This window comes from Macaca nemestrina, chromosome 2 (assembly GCF_043159975.1).
Source record: "Macaca nemestrina isolate mMacNem1 chromosome 2, mMacNem.hap1, whole genome shotgun sequence".
In the NCBI taxonomy this organism is placed as follows: domain Eukaryota; kingdom Metazoa; phylum Chordata; class Mammalia; order Primates; family Cercopithecidae; genus Macaca; species Macaca nemestrina.
Genome location: NC_092126.1, coordinates 108,062,099 through 108,085,463, shown reverse-complemented (window position 1 = coordinate 108,085,463; position 23,365 = coordinate 108,062,099). Strand labels below are relative to the sequence as shown.

Below are 23,365 nucleotides of genomic sequence, written 5' to 3'. Positions count from 1 at the left end.
TCTTTTGTTCTGAGGATCTGATGTGGCTCCATCCCACTGTGTCCTTCTGAAGTCATGAATTAAATTTCAGTGCACAATAAGCAAGACACTCAAATTCTTTATCATCCCAGAGCCCAAAATCTCAGGAAGTGCTTCCACTTTGGAATTTTTTTTTTTTTTTTTTTTAAGAGAGAGGGTCTCACTGACACACAGGCTAGAGTGCAGTGGCGTGATCCTAGCTCACTGCAGCTCCAAACACCTGGGCTCAAGCAATCCTTCCACCTCAGGCTCAGCATCCAGAATAGCTAGGACTATAGGCATGCACCACCACACCTGGCATTTTTTTTTTTTTTTTTTTTTTTTAGAGACAAGGTCTTGCTATGTTCCACAGGATGCTCTCGAACACCTGGCCTGAATCAATCCTCCCACCTCAGACTCCTGAGTATTTGGGATTATAGGTGTGGGCCACCATGCCTGGCACACTGTAGGATTTGTAAGCTCCAAATGCCCTCCTGCTAGGCCAGCATTACTCTTCCGTTCCTGTTTACTATTTCATAGCTATTCCAGTTGACACAGGTATGTCTCTGCAGTTGCATGCATTTTCCTCCTTCTGCTGACCCTGACATCAATATAATTGAAAGCATTTTGTTAAATTGTGATAGGACTTTTAAATCTCTAATTGAAAAACACTGTTTTTTATGGGATCTTCTGTTTAATAAAACCACATACCTTATCTTAGGGAAAGTTGCAGAATTCTTACTCCTGGCAGACACTTCATGGATACACATACTCACCATGCCTCCTTCCTGCTGACAACTGGGGACCTAAGGCACAACCTGCAGACTGGCACACAGAAATGTCTGACTCTTCAGCTGAGTTCAACAAATACTTATTGAGCACCTCCTAAGTACCAGGCACTGTTGATACAAAGGTAAACAAATTTCACATTGTTCCTTCCCTAGCAAAGCTGAAAAAGGGAAAGATGTGTGGACAAACCATTATAATGTAACATAATAAAATGATGAAAAATACAAGACAGAATAAAACATCCATGAGGTTAGAGACAGCTTTAAGATATTGCCTGAGCACATTCCTAAGTGAAAAATGGGAGTTTTGCAGGCAAGCAGAAGCAGGGAAGGGAATTGAGGCAACAGGAATAGTATGTGCAAAAGTGCCAAAGTAGAGTCCAGAGGTGATATTCCAGAATCACAGGAATTTGAACTATGGAATAGAACATGCCAGGCAAGGAATGGCAGCTGGGGATGGCAATTCAGGCATGGGCCAGATGAGGGGCCTTAAATGCCTCTTTAAAGGACTAGTACTTTATTCTGAAAACAGTAAGTAGCCAGTTATGCTTACAAAGATCAAGAAGAAATGGGAAAATGGCGTAGTGGGGCAAGAAACCGGAAGACTGTAAGATAAATTTTAAAATAGGAAGCCCAGGCACAGTGGCTCATGCCTATAATCCCGGCACTTCGGGTGGCTGAGGCAGGCACATTGCTTGAGCCCAGGAGTCCAAGACCAGCCCGGGCAACATGGTGAAACCCATCTCTACAAAAAAAAATACAAAAATTAGCCAAGCATAGTGGCACATGCCTGTAGTCCCAGCTACTTGGGAGGCTGAAATGGGAGGACCGCTTGAGCCTGGGAGGTAGGGTAAGCAGTAAGCAGAGACCATGCCATTGCATTCCAGCCTGGACAACAGAGTGAGATCCTGTCTCAAAAAAAAAGAAAGAATTAAAATTAAAGGAGTAGGGGACTGGACTACAATTGCAGTGGAGATGGCTTCCAGAGATAGGAGATAATTTCAACAGGACATAGTGGTTATATGGATATGAAGACTGAGTAAGAGGGAAAATTGAGGGTGAGGGCAATGCCTAGGTTTGGGGCCACAGTGGAGTGACTAGGCACATCATGGGCCAGCAACTGAGAGAAAATCAGAGCACGTAAGTGCAAGTGTGAGAATATGGGGTCATGGTAGTGGAAAGACTAGTTATTTACCTTTGTTTCCCCAGAATGTGAAAACATGCCAGATTTTCTCAGCCTGAGAATTAAAAATCCAGGATCAAGTCTGTTCCATTTGAGAAAATTTTTCCCACAAGAACTTATACATATCTTTTTTTTTTTTTTTTTTTTTTTGAGAAAAAGTCTCACTCTGTCTCCCAGGCTGGAGTACACAGGCACAATCTCGGCTGACTGCAGCCTCCACCTCCCAGGTTCAAGTGATTCGCCGTGCCTCAGCCTCCCAAGATATCTTTAAAGTTTTCTTGTTTCTTTGTTAAGAAAACTCTCCCTATTCTCTCTAGTCTCCACTCATAATTCTCAAGATAGTGTACAAATATTGCTATAAATATTCATCAGGAAGTTCCAAGAAAGGTTCTGTTGGGGAATGGTTGATATATTAACTCATGAAATAAATATTTACTGAACATGTATTATGTGCCAGTAATTAATTATACAGTGTTTTTATCTAGGAAGTATAAATACATTGTCTGTTTTTGGTAAAATAATATTTTCATGAACATATTTAGAAAGCTTTTACAGCATTTTTACCCATAATGTATTAATTTCCTCAATTATGACTTCATTGGTGGTAGGTTTTAAGAACATAATCTTCATAGAAAGTGAAAAAGATATGTGATATTTATACCATATTCCCATTAATGATAATTCACGGCCCAAACCTATCCCTAGAAGGCAATTGCTCTAGAAAAATCGATGAGTTCCAAATAACCAAGTATTCCAGAATCAACTTAATTTAGTGTTTTTAATAGCCACACTTTAAAAATGCTATAAGCTTCACAGCTTAGAAACTATTTTAAATACCAGTCAAAGGCTATCCTCAATCTTCTGGAGCTCAATTTCTGGGTAGCAGTTAAGAACATGAAAGGAATTTGGGAAATAAAGGGAAAACTATGTCATTTCTCTCAAAAGAATAAAATACTCTCACAGTCAGTGGCAAAATGTACTATCCTGATTTTCAGGGATTTGAAAAAGATTCTTCTAGAAGTCTTTCCAAAATCATTCCACGACAAATGTCAACACTTTCTTAAGCGGCCCCAACGTCCAATCAACTGAAAATTCTATCTTCTTTCATTACTAATGCTTTCTCCTAAAGACCAACAAACTAACTATCACTTTGTTAAGATGCTGTTAGTCCTAGTGGGTCTCTCTCCTCTGGTCTCTGTACACCAAGAGCCTAGCCAAAGTTACAACAGACAGGTGTACACCTTAGCACAGGCAGGGTTATGTAGGTGACTTGCTCAGTCGCATGCAGGCTTCCTGTTCTGAGGCTTGTCACTTGAGCAGACCATTTCCTTCCTGGGTAACCATTATTCCTCTGAGATAGATATTGGGTCTTACTGGTTCTCTGAACAGGTATGACTGCCTTCCCATAAACCAATATCATGAATTCTAACTTGGTCTCCTGTTTCATTCTTAGCTCTGAGTCACCCCAAAGCTTGGAAGAATCAGGAAAGACCTTCTTTACTGGCAGATCTATAGAGGTCAGCCCAGTTGTTGCTTTATATCTCCTTTTTTTAAATGAATGAATATGGATTTTTTTTTTTTTTTTTTGGTTCTTATTTGTTTCTGTCTCCTCTTTACAGGACCACTTCCACAGGTTGGGAGCTTTCCCCATGGTAGCATGGTCAGGGCTGCCTCAAATCTGGAGGCTGGACTTAGCACTACATCAGAACTGTGCCACTTTACACTGACAGGCAGTGTTTAAGAAAAACATCTCAACCTGCCAGCCAACAAAAATGGGTGATAAGTCAGAAGATGGGGCAGGGTGTAGTAAAGTTAGCAGAAGTGCTAACTTAACAAATGCCCCCTCAAGCTGTAAGAGTCACATGGGGAGACAGTGGCAATGTGTAGGCTTTATCTGAAAAGCAGGAATTTCTTTCTACCCTGTATTCCCAGATGCCCACCTCAAGTAGGCTCTGCATTCCCTAAGCTCTCACCTCCATTTCTGGAAACATTCCTCTCAGAGTACAGTAGCCAAGGCTCCTTCTTCCTTCCCTCCAGGAACTCTACCTGCCTCTCTACTCCCAGTCAGATTCATAGTCATCCTCACTAGAGAAACTGTCATAACCTAAATGCCAGCATTATTCACCACTGTGAAGTTTCTGATGTCTGAAAAGGACTGAACTATGTCTGAAGAACTTTCCACACTCAATGCACTCATAAGGCTTCTCACCAGTGTGAATTCTGTAATGTTCACTAAGGTGTGCATACTTGCGGAAGGTTTTCTCACACTCACTACATTTATAGAGCTTCTCACCAGTGTGAGTTCTATGATGTTCAGTAAGAGATGAGCTATGAGCAAAGGCTTTCCCACATTCTTTACATTTATAGGGCTTCTCTCCAGTATGAATTCTCATATGCTGAGTGAGGCAGGTGTTCTGATTAAAGCCCTTTCCACATTCATTGCATTTATAGGGTTTTTCTCCAGTGTGACTTCTCTGATGCCGAATAAGGCAAATGCTCTGAATGAAGGCTTTACCACATTCACTGCATTTGTAGGGTCTCTCCCCCGTGTGTATTCTCTGATGTTTAGTGAGTGGGGTGCTCTGAGTAAATGCTTTGCCACATTCCTTACACTTATATGGTTTTTCTCCAGTATGAATTCGCTGGTGTTTAATAAGAGATGGGCTCTGACAAAATGCTTTGCCACATTCTTTACATTTATAGGGTTTCTCTCCAGTATGAATTCTCTGATGCTGAGAGAGGTTTGCCTTTGTTTGGAAAGTTTTCCCACATTCATCACATTTATGGGGTTTTTCCCCAGTGTGAATTCTCTGATGTTGTGTAAGATTTGAATGTTTTCGAAAAGAAGAGCCACATTCACTGCATACATAAGGCTTCTCACCAGTGTGAATTCTCTGATGATGAATAAGGTGTGTATTCTGATTGAATGTCTTCCCACATCTATTACATTTATAAGGTTTCTCTCCAGTGTGAATTCTCTGGTGTTCAGTGAGATGTGAGTGATTGCGGAAGGAATTCCCACATTCATTACATTTATAAGGTTTCTCTCCAGTGTGAACTCTTTGATGCTGAGTAAGAAATGATCGACATCGAAATGTTTTCCCACACTGCTCACATCCATATGGTTTCACTCCAGTGTGAATTCTTTGATGTTGAACAAGGAATGAACTACGACTAAAGGCTTTCCCACATTCCTCACATGCGTAGGGTCTCTCTCCAGTATGAGTTCTCTGATGTTGGGTAAGGGATGAGCCCTGAGTAAAGGTTTTTCCACATTCATTACATTTCCAAGATTTCTTCTGTGTGCAGAGAGTTGGACATTTACTGTGGTCTGAAAAATCATTGGTGTGTACATTACTTGTTTCCCACTGATGCAGACTCTCTTCTGTAGAAACCCTGAGACGTGTAACAAGGCTTGAGGTCAAAAGCAAGCTTTTCTCAAAATTGTAGTTTTGACTAATAATTTCAGGGGGTGCTTCTTTGTGAATGAACGTTATTCCCCCAAAACCTCCTTCCTGGAAAAGACATGATTCAGCAATCTCCCTAGGAGAGTTTTCCTTCATGCCCTCACATGCATATTTTTCTTCAAATGTAGAATCTTGGTATTCATCCTCTTGGAATCTCTTTGCTACTATCCCTGATGAATCAGTTTTACAGACATCCTGCTCTGGAGCAGGCTTGTTCTTGTTTACCCAGCCTGAAAGAAAAGAGCAGAATGAATATCTCCTATACAGGGCAGAGTGAAGGCCCCTGATCTTTACTTTTGGCAGACCTCAGTAATGGCCTATGATGAAGGGCCAGTAACAACAAGTGTGGCAAGTAACTTAAGAGTTGCAACTGGTAGAAGAGATATGTATCAGGGAAATATGATTACCATTAATGAGGAACTCCCATAGAAGGGGTAGCTACAGACACCCAAGGAGCAAGAGAATGAGACAATGGAGATAAATGAAAAACAACAACCAACACATAGGCTAAGATTAGGGCAAGACAGGAAACATGAATGTTTTATATCCAGAGTGGAGACTGGGAGAATGTTAACAGGAAAATGCTAGAAATGAGAATAAAATTAGTACTGGGAAAAAGTTGGCCCCAGACATGTTCACCCACCCCTGCCCCCAACATCCCTATAAGAGACAGTTATTTTATCTCCTGAGCCTCACCCAGCTTCTCTTCTATAATTTCCAAAGGCTTCCTGTTGGCTGGCTATTTCTTCCACTGCTTGTCCCTTACTCACTCACCTGGACAAGTCTCTCTTCTAATCTCTCTCTCTTCAGTTCCTTGCATATTCAACATCCACAGACTGTCTCTCTTCACTTTGATTGGAAAACACTTCAGGCTTGAAAAACTGGGAGCCCTGCTCATGGGAAAAAAGGTGCAGGGAGAGAGGGAATATTACTGTCCCAGTAAACAGAACAAAGAACTGTTGCCTAGTGACACTATCTAATAACACACACAATAACTCTCAGGATAACAATGTGGAAGCACCCGCAAAAATCAGCATTGGCTTGTAGCCTCCTAGGTTCATACCCCATTTGTTAGCTGTCCAAAAAGTGGTAACATCAGACTAACATACTATCAAATATTTAAGTACTTAATAAATAAATCAGAATGTTATTCATTACCTTTTTATAATGATAAAGATTAAATGAATAGGTATATTCATATCAATTAGTACACTCTGTCCATCATACAATAATCTATATGAAAAGCCAGTCAATATAGTTAAAAGTTATATAGCAAAATGTCCTCATAGCAAGGCTTGTGTATTAAGTCTGATTTACCCACTTCTACCAAACGCCAAGAGGCTGAGACAGTGTCAGGGAATGCTATCTACTTGATACAAACTAGAGACACACTGATTGTCCTTTCTTCAAGATGTCATATCAATTAAACAGTTTTTCTTCAGGTATAGCTCAGTGTCAGAGGACAGGCTGCAGTTAAAAAGAAACAAAAATAAATTTAATTGTGAAATAAGTTTTGACTTACAAAAAAGTTGCAAAAATACCAGTTTCTGTAAATGCTTCTTTTTAAAAATGTCAGTATCAAAACTGTTCATTCAAAAATATCTCTCCATTTAACCTTGAAGTGAGAAGCAGAACTGGCAGCATTATTCAAGGAAAAAGGGAAGATCCAGAGATGATTTTTACCAGAGTCAAGAACTTGGAAGACATGAAAGAATAAAATAAGTCTGCTCAAGTACATAATAAGCTGGTCTTATGGACTTCTCAGTGAAGTCTATGCTTTTGCATTGAACTTTAAAGTTTTAAGAAGATACTTGGCTGGAAGCAGTGGCTTAGGCCTGTAATCCCAGCACTTTGGGAGGCCAAGGCAGGTGGATCACCTGAGGTTAGGAGTTTGAGACCAACCTAGCCAACATGGCGAAACCCTGTCTCCATAAGAATATAAAAATTAGCGGGGCATGATGGCAGGTGCCTGTAATCCCAGCTACTCAGGAGAATGAGGTGGGAGAATCACTTGAACCCAGGAGGCAGAGGCTACAGCGAGCTAAGATTACATGATTGCACTCCAGCTTGGGAGACAGATCGAGACTCCATCTCAAAAAAAAAAAGAAGATCCTATCTGGGTTTTCCTGATTCTCATTCACAGGAAGAACATAAAGGGACCTGTAAGCTACTATACAATCCTACAGAGACTCAGAGACTCATGCAAGCAGACTGGGATTTGGGTGACTAATCAGTGCTAGACACTGGAAAAAAAAGCCAGACACCCTATCTGGCTCCAACTTGTGTCATAGCTGGATAAAGACATTAAATGAATCATTTCAAATATGGGAGTTATAAAACTGCAAGTATGGGGTGCTACAGAATGTAGAGCAGAGGGGACCTGATATAGTCTGGGTACCCTTTAGACATGTGAAAGGGAAAAGTAGGCCAGGTACGGTGGCTCACGCCTGGGATCCCAACACTTTGGGAGGCTGAGGCAGGCGGATCATGAGGTCAGGAGATCGAGACCGTCCTGGCTAACATGGTGAAACCCCGTCTCTACTAAAAACACAAAAACTTGGCTGGGCGTGGTAGCACATGACTGTAGTCCCAGCTGCATGGCAGGCTGAGGCAGGAGAATCACTTGAACCCGGGAGGCAGAGGTTGCAGTGAGGCAAGATCGCGCCACTGCACGCCAGCCTGGGCGACAGAGTGAGACTCCATCTCAAAAAAAAAAAAAAAAACAACAAAAAGGCCGGGTGCGGTGGCTCACGCCTGTAATCCCAGCACTTTGGGAGGCCGAGACGGGCGGATCACAAGGTCAGGAGATCAAGACCACCCTGGCTAACACCGTGAAACCCCATCTATACCAAAAATACAAAAAATTAGCTGGGTGCGGAGGTGGGCACCTGTAGTCCCAGCTACACGGGAGGCTGAGGCAGGAGAATGGCGTGAACCCTGGAGGCGGAGTTTGCAGTGAGCCAAGATTGTGCCACTGCATTCCAGCCTGGGCGACAGAGCTAGACTCTGTCTCAAAAAAGAAAAAAGAAAGGAAAAACTGGAGAGACAAAATGAACATACAAAAGGAATCAAGTAAGGAATCATAGTAATGCCCAAAGTATTAAACACCAGAAATGAGACATAAAGCCTGAGGGCAAGCCAGTTCAAACAGAACCCTAAAAAACATTTTAAGGACTTTACCCTAAAGTGAAGAGAAAGCCGTAATAAGGATTTGAAAAAGTTTGATAAAATACATGACATGATTAGATCTGCTGTTTTATGGAAACACATTCCTCTGTCTACAGCAACAGATAATGTGTGTAGTAGGGGGGAGTGGGAGGGTACGGTGAAGGCTTGAAGATCCCTTGTAAGGCTATTTCAGTAGTCCAGTATGGGGACTGGATTAAAAGAAAGAATCAACCAGAATGAATGAATACTGGTGGGAGGGGTGAGAGAGGGAGATGTCAAGGATAATTAGCCAGTTTTGGGTGATGACAGTGACCTTTAGTGACAGTGGGTACACTGGTCTGGAAAGCAATAAGATACCTTTAGTTTCAAATATCTACACAGAAGGTAGAACAGGGCACACATAGTTGAAAGAGAGACAGGTGTGGCCTGAAGAGTTTTAGACATAAAAAAAGTAATTGAAATCACAGGAGTAACAGATAAAATCTTTAAAGAAATGTGGCTACGAAAACTCCAACAGTGAGTCCAAACACTTAAAAGATCTCTAATCCCAACAAGGTGAGGTAGCTCACGCTTGTAATCCTAGCACTTTAGGAGGCCAAAGTGGGAGGATCACTTTAGGCTAGAAGTTTGAGACCAGCCTAGGCAACAGAGAAAACTCCATCTCTACAAAAAACAAAAATTTGTTGGGTGTAGTGGTATGCACCTATAGTCACAGCTACTAAGGTGGAGGATCACTTGAGCCCAGGAGTTCGAGGCTGCAGTGAGCTATTAATATGATTGCATTGGCCGGGCACAGTGGCTCACGCCTGTAATCTCAGCACTTTGGGAGGCTGAGGCAGGTGGGTCACCTGAGGTCGGAAGTTTGAGACCAGCCTGACCAATATGGAGAAACCCTGTCTCTACTAAAAATACAAAATTAGCCAGGCATGGTGGCGCATGCCTATAATCCCAGCTACTCGGGAGGCTGAGGCAGGAGAATTGCTTGAACCTAGGAGGCAGAGGTTGCGGTGAGGATGGATCGTGTCATCGCACTCCAGCCTGGGCAACAAGAGTGAAACTCCATCTCAAAAAAAAAAAAAAAAAAAAAAAAAAGATTGCATCACTTCACTCCAGCCTTGGCAACAAAACAACATCCTGTCTTAAAAATAAATTAATTAAATAAAATATCTCTAATCCTCTAAGAGATGTAAATAAAAATAATTTAATATATGATAAAAGCAGCATTTCTAATCACAAAAGGATAATTAATAAATCAAGTTGGCACCATTGCTGACTACCTGGAAAAAAAAGTGTGATTACTATATCGCGCCACACACCAAAATAAACCGAAACCAATTAAAGGGTTAAATATAAAAAATAAAACCACAAAATAAAATATGACCAAAAATTCGTTCTGGGGTTAGCACTTTCAAGCATGATGCAAAATGGATAGGACAAAAATTGGTAAATCTGACCACATAAAAACAATACCCTGTATATCCAAAATACAAAGAAATGAAGACAAACAAGCTTTAAAAAAAGTATTTTTCAGTTATATATCAAGGGATAGATAGATCTAATAAAGATTTCTTACAAATGAGTAAGACAAAAAGGTGAACTGAGAGAAAAACGGAAAATACAAAAAATACACCAAGAATTACAAAGGCCAATAAACATATCAAAACAATGTTCCATCTTTGTGGTAAACAAAGAAATGGAAACTGAAAGAATGAAGAATCAATTTTTACATCAAAGTGGAAAATCTATTTTTAATGCTACATTCAAGATTCACAAAGGTGCAGAGAAACAGTTTCTCACACACCAGTGCAAACGTAAGTTGGTACCATCTTTCTGGAGCGAATCTAGCAATATATATCAGGTGTGAAAGTTGTAGCTTAGTTATAGTTAGGATGCTGTGGTCAACATTTTGTGGATACAGGAATTCAGAACAGAATGCTCATTTTGTATATACACCATCTGTAGTGTACCTCAGAGTCATCAGTATGCCATAAAAAATGACTATATTCTGCCAGACACAGTGGCTCACACCTGTAATCCCAGCACTCTGGGAGGCCAAGGCAGGTGGATCACCTGAGGTCAGGAGTTCGAGATCAGCCTGCCCAACATGGCGAAACCACGTCCCTACTAAAAAATACAAAAAATTAGCCAGGCACACTGGCAGGCGCCTGTAATCTCAGCTACTCAGGAGGCTGAGGCAGGAGAATTGCTTGAACCCAGGGGGCAGAGGCTATAGTGAGCCAAGATCACGCCCCTGCACTCTAGCTCGGGCGACAAGAGCAAAACTCCATCTCAAAAAAAAAAAAAAAAAAAAAGACTATATTCTTTGACCTAGTAATTCTACTATAACTTTCTCAGAAAGTAACTTTCCAGAGAGAAGAGAAACAGAATTCTTCTGTTACTTGTAAAAATATCCCCTGAAATGTACACAGAAATAAAGTTTGTCTATTGGTGGACACTGAGGATTGGCAAATTATGATACTTCTACTTGGTGAAAATTATTTAGACATAAAGACAATTAAAAATGAAAATATAAGATTATTGGGAAAAAATAATTATGCCATATGTTAAATACCCTATATAGTAAAATTTCAAGTATTAATATAATGTAAAATATATGTTTGTTAAAATATACATGTGACGTGCTTGTGTCCAGCTACTCAGGAGGCTGAGGTAGAAGGATCACTTGAACCTGGGAGGTAGAGGTTGCAATGAGCTGTGATAGCACCATTACACTCCAACCTGGGTGACAGAGTGAGACCCCGCTCAAAAATTAAAACTTAAAAATACATCTGAATAAGATCAAGAAGGAAAAATAATCATCACTGTGGTAAAATAATGAATTGTGAATAATTTTCCCAAATGCCCTCTATTATCTATATTTTGCTCTATTTTGCTTAAAAAAAAACCAAAACTAACAAATCTATAAGAATATATATCAAATTATTTATTGTGATCATTTCTGAAGAATAAAATTATGGTAAACTTTTGCCTTAAAGCCTATGTTTTTGTAATGTTTGAAAATTTTCCCATAGGAATAACTTCTGTAATCAAAGAAAAAGTGAAAAAGCATAATCAGAGATGGCACATTTATGTACAAAGATCACACTATTACTACAATTGTTAAACAGGCAAATAAACATTGACAGACTACCAAAGATAGATTATGAAAGTATCAAAAATCACAATTTCAAAGAATATTCATGAGAAAATATAATACGTTAAAACAGGAAGATACAAAACACTAAAACAAAAACAAGAAATATGCACACATATACTGGGACTAAGCACTCAATACACAGAAACTATTGTTAATAAACAGATAAAACACACACATTTTAAAAAGACATAAAGACAGCCTACACACTTATCTCTAGATCGGTTAATGGGTTACTTTAGTCCTTTATACTCTTCTATATATTTTACTTCTCCTTCAATAAACATATATTACTTTTATAGTTAGAAAAAGTTACTTTTTAAAAACCCAGAAACAAAAACAAAAACAAAAGGCTATGGTATTGGCCTCCCATTCACAAGATGATAGTAGATTGGATTGGGAGTCAGGAAAGTTTGCTCTGCCAGTAGCCTATGTGAGTGGGCCTACATGACAGGCCATTTATCTGAAAAGGGTAACAACTTAGACAATATTTATGGGTCATTCCAGCTCTCATAATCCGTGAATCCTTGATGAGTTAATTCACATAAAGCATTCAAAAAGATATCTACTCGATGGCAGCACTCAACAGGGGTTAGATGCTATTATGGTTGATACTAAAACCTACAGAGAAAGAAAGACATCTTGGTGATGAACGCATCCTTCCAATCATGGATCATCTGAGCTGTCAGCAGTTTGTCAATGTCAAGGGTCAGCAAACACTTTCTGTAACAGGCCAGAAAGCAAATTTTTTTAGGTTTAATGGGTTAAATGGGATATATAGTCTCTGCCTCAACCATTCAACTTTGCCTTTGTAGTTTGAAAACAGAAATAGACAATATGTAAATTTGCCTGTGTTTTAATAAAACAGTTTTACCAAAAAAAAAAGTGGCAGACCAAATTTGGTCCATATTTGCTGACTCCTAGGTCTATAAGTTGCCCAGAAAGTAATGTACGGGTGCTTCTACAAATGCCTATTGTGGAATAATCTGGCTGTTACTGATTTTAAGATGTTAAAAAGATCCCTCTGCAGATCTGGGGAAAGATGAGTATTATGGTGAAAGATAAAAGGAAACAGGCTCTTAATAGCCCTATCCTGCTAACCTAATAGAGAGCTGGCTTCCTCCCTCTACCTTGTAAGGTTTTGCCCAGATGCCACCTCCTTACCCCTCAATAATTAGCTAAAGGAATCTAGGCGAGCTAGATGAAGTTTTTCAAGAATTTTAAACAATCCTTCCAATGAGACCACATTGAAATGTACTCCTCTCTGAAGCCCTTCTTGGTCTGCATGTCGGCACCATACAGTGCACTCAACCAAGCTGCGGCAGTACACTTTATCTCTTATGCAGCCTTGGGTCACTTAGTAATGTGATCTGGGACAAGTTTTCTATTGTCTTTGTAAGTTTTCTATTCTCTTTGTACCTCAGTTCCCTCACTTAAAAACTATACATAGGCCTGGCGCAGTGTTTCACGCCTGTGATCCCAGCACTTTGGGAGGCCAAGGCAGGCGATTCACCTGAGGTCAGGAGTTCGCGACCAGCCTGATCAACATGGTGAAACCCCGTTTCTACTAAAAATACAAAATTAGCTAGGTGTGGTGGCACATGCCTGTAATCCCAGCTACTCGAGAGGCTGAGGCAGGAGAATCGCTTGAACCCGGGAAGCAGAGGTTGTGGTGAGCCGATATCGCGCTGTTGCACTCCAGCCTGAGTAACAAGAATGAAACTCCGTCTCAAAAAAACAAAAAACAAAACAAAACAAAAAAACAAAAACCTTACACATAATACGCTGTTGTGAAGATTAAATCAATTAGCACAAATGCTTCAAATAGTGCCTGGTATACAGTAAGTGCTAAATAAATGTAGTTTAAAATATTACCACCAAAATCTGCTTATGCACTTATCGTCCTACACAAGACTGGAAGCATGTTTACATTTGGCAGTCTCCGGCGTCACTCTTTTGTAGCCTCACTCCTGAATTCGGTGTAATGTTTGGCATGTAATGGATAGTAACCCTTCATTGGGAGGCATTAAGGTTTGCATACATGCTATCACATACAACTGTCAACTGGGCTTTGTGAAGAAGCAAGGAACAGACTTCTACACAGTACTTTAGAGATTTCTGTACCCTCCAGAATTGTAACTCAGGTCTCAAGACTCCAAACGAGCGCACTTTACACTATGTGCCGTCTCCTATAAAAACAGGCTCTAAACAAGTTTCGGAGCTACAGGATAGGCCGGGGAAAGAAACTGGTATCTGAACTGAGAATTCTGATCCCCAGGATCTCGTTTCCTGACATGGGTCCTAGGTCTTCATCATCCATCCATCCTTCACTCACTCATTCATTCATTCACTCTGCCATTTTTCTAGGCATCTCCTCTGTGCTGGGCACTGTGCTGGGCCTTGGGGTCTGCAGTGCTGAGGCTGCAGGTTGGGCGGGCCGAGCCGCCAGGAGTGTCCCAGGTTCGGGCGGCACGCGTAGGCAGCAACTCAGGGAGGATCGAGGCCGGGGCTGACTTCCCAAATAACCCTCCAGCCCGCCGCCCCAGCCGTGGCTCACCGGGGTCCCCTCTTTTCCCTTCCCTGGGTCCCAACCCGCTCACTGTGAGATCCAGGGACTCCCCGCGGAGCGGCGCGGGCGCTCCCGGAGGTTCACGGGAGCCAGGACACCAGCCTTAACTTCTGAAACCGGAAGAGTGGTGGCGCAGCCGGTAGTGCGTCAGCAGCGGGCTCGCGCGGCCATTCTCTGATTCTCTAGGAAGCGGGAGGAACAGCTCTATGGGACCCTAGAAGAAGGCGTTCCCTCCAAGCCCAGCCTGTAACTCCAGCCTTGTTTCCCGTCAAGCCCAGTCGCTTTATTGATATCCCATTAACAACTATCTTGGCCTGAAACACAGTGGCTACCTCAACCCTCAGGAAAATTGTATAGGGAGACGTTGGGATGGAAAGGATGCTGGGTAGGAGCCGGAATGGGCCATCTCAACAAGAAACTAGTATATTCTATCTGCTTAAAATAAGTCTCTATTAAGAACCTTGAGTGATGCCCTGTTATGTTAGAATAAAGGACAAACTCCCAATCTAGGCCCACACCAACTGACCTCAATATCAACGTCTCTTGGTTGCCTATCATATACATTCTGCTCTAACGTTGCTGAATTCCCATTGGCCCCCTGAAATCCCTTGCCTGTTCCTGACTCTAGATCTTTTCCCCAGGATTTTCCCTTTGGAATAATCTCCCTTCCTTCTAACTGCTCTCCCTAACCTCAGCTATCCAATTTATCCTGGTTCTTCAAATCCCAATGCCAATTCTCAATTGACCACCTAGACGGTTGCCCTTATGGGTCTTTACAGTCACATATCACTATTAATTATTCTAGCTCTAGCTAACCTTCTATTCAGTGCCCTGCTAAATGCATACACTTGTACTTCTTTCATAGGTATCGTTAGGAAGATACACACAAGTAGCATCCCACCCAAGGACAACTGTGAAAGACCCAATCAGTTCATCTTTATACAACTCTACTCAGCTATATGGAGCTATTACTTATCATTATATCTCAGTGTTTAGCACAATGATTGGTAGAGAAGGTATTCAATAAATAAATACTTGTTGAAATCATTAATCAGATACAGGTGAAATTTAGATTATTTGCATTTTTGATAAACTGAAAAATGAGGATGCCATAGATTAAATCCAGAAAGCAAGCTCTCTGCACATCTGAAAGGAAGTACCACCTAGCTGGCATATTCCCATTTCTTCAGCTCACTCTATCCAGTTGTTATCTCCCTTGGTAGAATGTAAGCTGTTTGAAGGCAGGGGCCTTTTGTGTTTTGTTCATACTGTATCTCTAGCACCTAGAGCACTGGCTGACATACTAGGCGTTCAATCAATATTTAATGAATGACTTAGTCACCATCAACTTCCAACAAGTTACAGGAAATAGTTATTCCATATAGATGTATATTGCTTGTTTGAGAGCTAAAACTGCTGGAAAATTATCTTTCTTCCCCCACATTACCTAAAATATGTACTCCAGAGTTGAATATTGCTTCCCTGTGAGAAATAGAAACTCCTTCTAAATCATATTTACCTTACCCGCCAAAAGAGATTATATGAAGGTATTTTCCGGGGCAGGGGGAGTTTGGGGGGAGAGGGGAGGGGAAACAGGTGAAGAAGGGGAGGCGGCAGGGAAGGTGATAGGGGCCTGGTGGGGGAATCTGGTGGAGCTGGGATCCCCAGGCTCCGTCCAGAGGAAGCAAGGCTGCGATCGCTGGGCAGTCCGAGGGCACAGGATGCACCGGAGGGTGGGCAGACTCGCCCTTTCCTGCTGGGCCACAGGTGTCCTGGATGAGGCCGCCCCACGCGCCCCCAACGATTTTATAATCAATGGATAAAGTGGGAAAAATGTGGAGTAACTTCAAATACAGGTGTCAGAATCTCTTCCGTCATGAGGGAGGAAGCCGTAGTGAAAATGTTGACATGAACTCCGACAGATGTCTGTCTGTCAAAGATGTCAAAGAGAAAAACATCAGCATAGGAGACTCAACTCTTCAGCAACAAAGCAGTCCCTCGAGAGAAAATGTTGCCTTACAACTGGGATTAAGCGCTTCAAAGAATTCTTCGCCGGGCATGGTGGCTCATGCCTGTAATCCCAGCACTTTGGGAGGCCAAGGCGGGCGGATCACGAGGTCAGGAGATTGAGACCATCCTGGCTAACACGGAGAAATCCCGTCTCTACTAAAAATACAAAAAAAAAAAAAAAAAAAAATTAGCCAGGCGTAGCGGCGGGCGCCTGTAGTCCCAGCTACTCGGGAGGCTGAGGCAGGAGAATGGTGTGAACCCGGGAGGCGGAGCTTGCAGTGAGCTGAGACTGCGCCACTGCACTCCAGCCTGGGTGACAGAACGAGACTCCATCTCAAAAAAATTGTGTCATTATGAACACAAAGTTAGAGTTCGCTGGTTAGAATGAGAACCAGTCAAGGCAAAGTAAACGCTCCTGTACCCAAAGGGTGTTAACTAGGTCCTCTTTCATGTGCATCAGATAGTACACCTACAGCAAACACACGTAGCAGTGTTAGGTTTTATCATACAGTATGTAAGCTTAGTGTTAGTATCTGTCAGATGCGACCTGCTGTTATTTATTCAAATAAATATGGTGCCTATTGGAACAACAGAGGATAGAGCTACAGGTGTTCAGTAAGACTACAAAAACACTTTGATGATTTCTCTAACAGTTTGGTTTTTAATGGCTGTAGTATTTGAGTGAGGCAACTCTGGGGCATTTGTTATGAAGAATTCTACTTCTTACTGAAGAACAAATTATTAATATTGGATGAGTATTTCATTAGTGTGACTAATGTTTGAAATTATTTTTTCTAAGAGTTTTTCTATAATCTTCCAAAAGTAGTGATATTTGTAGTCACTATAAATCAAGTTTTGGAAGTCAAAAAAAATAATAATAAAAGACTGGCTTCATTTTAGGAAAAAAAGCAGTTTTCTGGCCACAAGGGCATAGTGCAATTCATTTAGGTGTTGATGTAGTTTATAATCAGATGCCTTTTCTCTTCTGCAAAAGATACTGTTAAGTAAACCAGATTTTCTAAATAGTCATTCTTAAAATTTCAGACTTACAAAGCTCGTAGTAGAATTTTATTGGAAGACCCCAGGTTTTTTTCTTTTTTTAATGAGTGCTTTAACTTAAAACAGGCATTTGAAACATCTGCTGCAATGTAGTCTTGCATGTGATTTTTTAAAGTTGGTGTGCAGTCTAATTGTTTCATAATTTTTTGATCTTTTCCTATATCCAGGATGATTTTGTGAACCACGAAGTACATGAGACTAAAAGATGCCCAAACAAGTCAGATAATAATAGCTACAATGGTTGCTGATGTTGAGATTATTGTTGAACTGTAATTAATAATTTGGATGGCAGTATTTATCTCTTTTTTGTACACTCCCATAGCTGAATTGCTTAAGTATAATTTATAGAATTTCAGTGCAGTTAATTCTTAATGGAAAATCAGAAACCTAAATTGCAGATTTAAAAAGTACTGTACAACCATTATATCTGTAAATACCTTAGCACTTTTTTATCACTTAGAATAATATGTACTACTATGTGAGTGAGCTCTTTTGGAAGTTATATCAAGTTCTAGTGTTTGTTTCTTAGTAACTGAACTGAATTTCCAGTTCTGTCCTAGACATTTTGCACTAAAGTAGCCAAATACATTCTTGTGCCTTTTTGTTATGGTGCTCCATACCACTGGTGAGCGCTCCATAGTTTCCTTACCTGCTGCTACAGAATGTTATTTTACATCCCTATGGCTATCGCCAAGGCTACAAAAAAGAAAAGCTATATTTGTATGCAAAAGCTATATTGTGTTGCATACAAATATAGCACACATTTGCATTTGCTTATCCATTTCTCCCTTTCTTTCTAACATTCCATCACCGTCTTACAGACAAGGGTAACAGGCTTATAGAGTTTGACTCAACCAGTGTTACATAGTTTGTACATTACAGAATCAGGTCAGAAAGCTAGAACTTTGAATTTCAAGCCTAGTGAAGGCTACAGCAGACAATGCTCTTTCCTTTTCATCATTTCAGTTGTCCTTGTCTAAATTTTCTCCTTTTTCCCCACACCATCTCTAAGGGAGTCAGAACTACATCCACGAATTTTAGATCCACTGGCCACCAGTTTAACAAGGATAATCATGGCAAGTACTGCAAGTAGCCCATAAAATATCTATTCTCCTCATCCTCCTTACTAACCAAACTGAATTTTGTTCAGAGTGGCACTGTGCCCAGATTTCTCAAGTTCTTTCTCAGCTAAAGCTGGCCACATGATACATCTCTAGCCTCTGGTTAATGGATTGGCAAACTGTGGGCCAAATCCAGCCCATTGCTTGTTTTTCAAAATAAAGTTTTACTGGAACACAACTATGCTCATTCATTTATTTTCTGTCTATTGCTACTTCCACACAACAATGGCGAAATTAAGTAGTTGTGACAGAAATCATATGACTCTCAAAACCTAAAATAATCACTAGCCTTCTGTTAAGGACCAACCCCTGCTGCAGTGAAATCCAAGTTTTGGTAGCTCAGTTGCCCTCCCAAAGCATACTACAGGACACACTCACTGCACAGAAATATATGTTAGTTCCTATGCATGGTCCTTCTAATGGTAACTTAGTCTCCCTTCTTAAATAAAGAAGCAACATAAAGTTTGGTGTAGAGTATATTTAGTGGAATTATTAGTTGCCAAATTCAACATGCATTTTCTCCCCCTTTTCTTCCTGTCAAAACCCCATTTTGTTTAGTTATCTACCCTTCCTCCATGCAGCCATGGTCATCATGGAAACATAATCCCAACTCCAAAGGGCTCTCTTGATTCACTTAAGAGCAATGAAATTCCCCTTGCCTGTGACTGCCTCAGAAATGGTCATATATCAGTTTGCTTTTGCCTCTTAACAAACCACTCCTAAACTTAGTGGCTTAAAATAACAAACATTTATTACTTCTCATAATTCTGTGGGTCATCTAAGTGGTTTTCATATCTGGGCTGGCTCAGAGTGGGTTGTTTAGGACAGCACGGCCTCATTCTTATGTCCTGTTGCTGGAAGGCTGGTTGGTGAGGGTTGGGGTGGGGGTGGTGTGCTCAGCTGGGATGGCTTGTTTCTGCTCCACATGGTCACTCTTCCTCCCTCAATCACAGGCTTCTTAACATGGTAACCTCAGAGTTCCACAGAGCAGCAGAAGATGGCAAGCCCCAATGTACAAACACTTTTTAAGTCTCCGCTTACAACAAATTTGCTAATGTTTCACTGGGAAAAACAATTCACATGCTGAGACCATGTTCAAGGGGTAGAGAAATAGACTCCACCACTTAATGGGAAGAGCTGCAGGTGACATTCCAGAGAGATGGGGGAAGAATGTATAGCTGTTTTTGTAATCTGTCCAGGACGTATGACCCATTTTGGGCAAGATAGAGAGAAAGGAGGTATCTGAAAAGAATTATTTCGCATTCTGAGCAAGCATCCAGAAACAGTTCTCTCTTGTAGGGGACAAAGTTGTGAGTGGCTATCAGAGACATAACACTATAATCAGGTTGCTGTCTGCCTGGGGATGAAGCCAATACCTAGAGGAGGGCAGAGCAAGAAATTCACAGTGAAACAGAGCCAGAGTTACTGGTCCTAGCTAACCCTGAAGCCCACCCTCCTTGGTTGTTCAGTAACCCATACCAAAACATTTCCTTTTTCATTAGGCCATTTTAAGTTGGGCTTTTCATTTTTCAAAGATAGTATTCTCTAAACTTTGCACTTTCAATAGCACTTGCCTAGGACTTTTTTTTTCTTAAGAGACAGAGTCTTGCTCTGTCACCTAGGCTGGAATGCAGTGGCACAATCATAGCTTACTGCAGCCTCCAGCTCCTGGGCTCAAGGAATCCTCCTGCCTCAGCCTCCTGAGTAGCTGAGACTGCAGGCACGTGCCACCACACCCAGTTAATTAAAAAAAAAAATTTAATAGAGGTGGGATCTCTCTATGTTGCCCAGGCTGGTCTCCAACCCCTGGCCTTAAGCAATTCCTGGCTCTTGATGAGTTGACAGATGTTACTGATATTGCTCTACTGATCAGTTGTTGATATTCTAGAAGTCAATGCTGAGTTTGAAGTGACTAAAGAATTATCCTTTATGAGTAATATGCACGTAACAACTACAGGTAAAAATATTTTCAAAGAAGCTGAGAAAACACCAATTCAGTACAACCTAAAGTAGAATCTGCTAAGAGTGTTACGAATGACAGTAAAACAAAAACAAAACAAAACAAAAAAATGTGTGAAGGAGGAAAGGCTTAGTTGATAAATGCACAAAGCTTGTGAGCATGTAGGTTGTTAAAAACACATGGTTATTCATAGCAGGTAGTGTGTGGAAATGTCTTAGATGTGTTGTTGAACCAGTATTGTCAACAGTGAACTTCATTTGCTCTTGTAGACCAAATCATTGTCAGTTCTGTGTATTTTTGTCTCAAATAAAAGCTAGATATCTCAACTTACCCTACCGTATGCTAGTTGAATGACTTAGGAGTGGTAAAGTTTTATTATGATTTTTTGAAATCAGAAGTAAGATTGAATTTTTTCTAAATAAGAACCGTCTTCAACAATGATCAAAACTGAATGGCAGCTGGGCACGGTGGCTCACGCCTGTAATCTCAGCACTTTGGGAGGCTGAGGCCGGTGGATCACAAGGTCAGGAGATCCACACCATCCTGGCTAACACGGTGAAACCCCGTCTCTACCAAAAATACAAAAAAATTAGCCGGGCGAGGTGGTGGGCGCCTGTAGTCCCAGCTACTTGGGAGGCTGAGGCAGGAGAGTGGGGTGAACCCGGGAGGCGGAGTTTGTAGGGAGCTGAGATCGTGTCACTGCATTCCAGCCTGGGCGACAGAGAGAGACTCCGTCTCAAACAAACAAACAAACAAACAAAACAGAATTGCTTTGGAAATTCGGTTTTTGTTGCAGACTCGATAATGTTTCCCAATGAATTACAAGACAAAGCAGTTCTTATATGTGAAACTTACACGGTAGTAAAGTTATTCTGACAACTGACATAGTTTGAATCACAAGCAAAATCAAGCTGCTCCATATGATTTTTTTGGCTATTGAAAGTTAAAAAAAGAGGTGAGCGCTTCACTCCTATCCAAACTGGCTGCAGGCATGTTTTTTGAACCCAAATCACAGTTCCAGGGGTAGTTTTCAGACCAGACTTTGATGCAAGTGCAAAGGAAACAAGAAAATTTCCTCCCTCCCTACCTCCCTACCTCCCTCCCTCCTTTCCTTCCTTCCTTCCTTCCTTCCTTCCTTCCTTCCTTCCTTCCTTCCTTCCTTCCTTCCTTCCTTCCTTCCTTCCCTCCTTCTTTCCTTCCTTCCTTCCATCTCTTTTACTTTCTTGCTTTGTGGAGACTGGGTCTTGCTATTTTGCCCAGGCTGCTCTTGAACTTCTAGGCTCAAGCGATTCTCTCCTCAGCCTCCCAAAGGGAAATTTTCATATTTCCAAATCCATTTAAGAAGCAATCAAAAAAACATTTAAATTTTAATTTTAAAAAAGAGGCAGTGGAGTGGCTGGGCGCAGTGGCTCACACCTATAATCCCAGCACTTTGGGAGGCCAAGGCGGGTAGATCACAAGGTTAGGAGATCGAGAACATCCTGGCTAACATGGTGAAACCCCGTCTCTACTAAAAAATACAAAAAATAAGCCGGGTATGTGGCGGGTGCCTGCAGTCCCAGCTACTCCAGAGGCTGAGGCAGGAGAATGGCGTGAACCCGGGAGGCAGAGCTTGCAGTGAGCCGAGATTGTGCCACTGCACTCCAGCCTGGGCAACAGAGGGAGACTCCATCTCAAAAAAAAAAAAAAAAAAAAAAGAGGCAGTGGAAAAGTTTCCACGAACCTTTGTTAGGGAAATATAATTAAAAACAAATCCTTCTTCCAACCCAGAAATTCTCTCTACAAAGGTAGCAGGGAAAGAATACGCTATTAAAGAAGCATTAAACTAGAATGTAACACATATCACAGGCAAACCACTAAGAGAATGAAAAGGTAGAAAGGAATCTTGCCTCCTTATATAGCCAAACAGATACAACCCATTACATACATGTTTTCAAGATAAACAATAACTAGTCCTCAAATAAGAGGACTTGGCAGACCTTTTGTCACACGGTTTTCCCCAACCTTATCGTAGTAATTGGAGTGGCCATCTATGTTAGCTAATTGGTCTTATCCAGAGGAAAATCTTCTCAACTGTTTATGACAGAGGTAGTTTTGCAACTTCAGGTAAGGCACCCACCAAAGCTTAGCTCCAATGTTTGCAATTCAAAGAGATGGCTTCCAGGTCCTCGAGAAAAACATTCCTTGGTCATGGAGCTGAGAAAAGGCCAGATGGCAAAAGTCCTGCCTAGTTTTCAAAAGTATTTATATATATATTTCAAAGAAATGGGAAAACACTTACAAGTTTTCTAAGGTAAATGTCTTAAGAAAAAGGAGAAGAGGGAAATCTCTTCCCCTGTTTTCATCAGAGTAAATGGAACCTCTTATTTTTAATTTGTATTTGCCCCTATACTTTCTATGTGAAAACACATTTTCTTTTTTTTTTTCTTTTTTCTCTTTTTTTGATGGAGTCTTGCTCAGTTGCCCAGGCTGGAGTGCAGTGGCATGATCTAGGCTCACTGCAACCACCATCTCCCGGGTTCAAGCGATTCTCATCTCAGCCTCCCGAGTAGCTGGGATTACAAGCACCCGCCATCATGCCCAGCTAATTTTTGTATTTTAGTAAAGACAGGGTTTCACTATGTTGGCCAGGCTGGTCTTGAACTCCTGACCTCAGGTGATCTGCCTGCCTCGGCCTCCCAAAGTGCTGAGATTAAAGGCATGAGCCACCGCGCCTGGCCAAAACACATTTTCTTGTTTGTTTTGTAATTTAACACAAAATAATTTATTTTGGGAAATTTATTGTGAATAGACATTAAAAATAGGTTCATTTGTGCAAAGTAATCCAAGCAATGAATGTTTGTGTGTGCATATATATATATATACTGATATACATATACACACATATAC

The 23,365-nt window shown here is 41.1% G+C and overlaps 1 protein-coding gene across 4 annotated transcripts; it reads right to left on the bottom strand.

Moving 5' to 3' along the window:
• Window positions 1-2,727: 2,727 nt before the first annotated feature.
• Window positions 2,728-14,438, bottom strand: LOC105480314 (zinc finger protein 502). 4 transcript variants are annotated; one of them, XM_011738980.2, is made up of 4 exons: window positions 14,358-14,438; window positions 12,383-12,480; window positions 6,210-6,325; window positions 2,728-5,665 (listed from the first exon to the last, which is right to left on the bottom strand). In XM_011738980.2, the coding sequence occupies exons 3-4, from the start codon at window positions 6,262-6,264 to the stop codon at window positions 4,086-4,088; spliced, it is 1,635 nt and encodes a 544-aa protein (XP_011737282.1). In that variant the 5' UTR covers window positions 6,265-6,325; window positions 12,383-12,480; window positions 14,358-14,438; the 3' UTR covers window positions 2,728-4,085. The 4 variants fall into 4 exon arrangements, with proteins under 4 accessions (XP_011737282.1, XP_011737280.1, XP_011737283.1 ...); XM_011738978.3 differs by lacking the exon at window positions 12,383-12,480; XM_011738981.3 differs by lacking the exon at window positions 12,383-12,480 and having other exon boundaries at window positions 14,315-14,420.
• Between the last annotated feature and the right edge of the window lie 8,927 nt (window positions 14,439-23,365).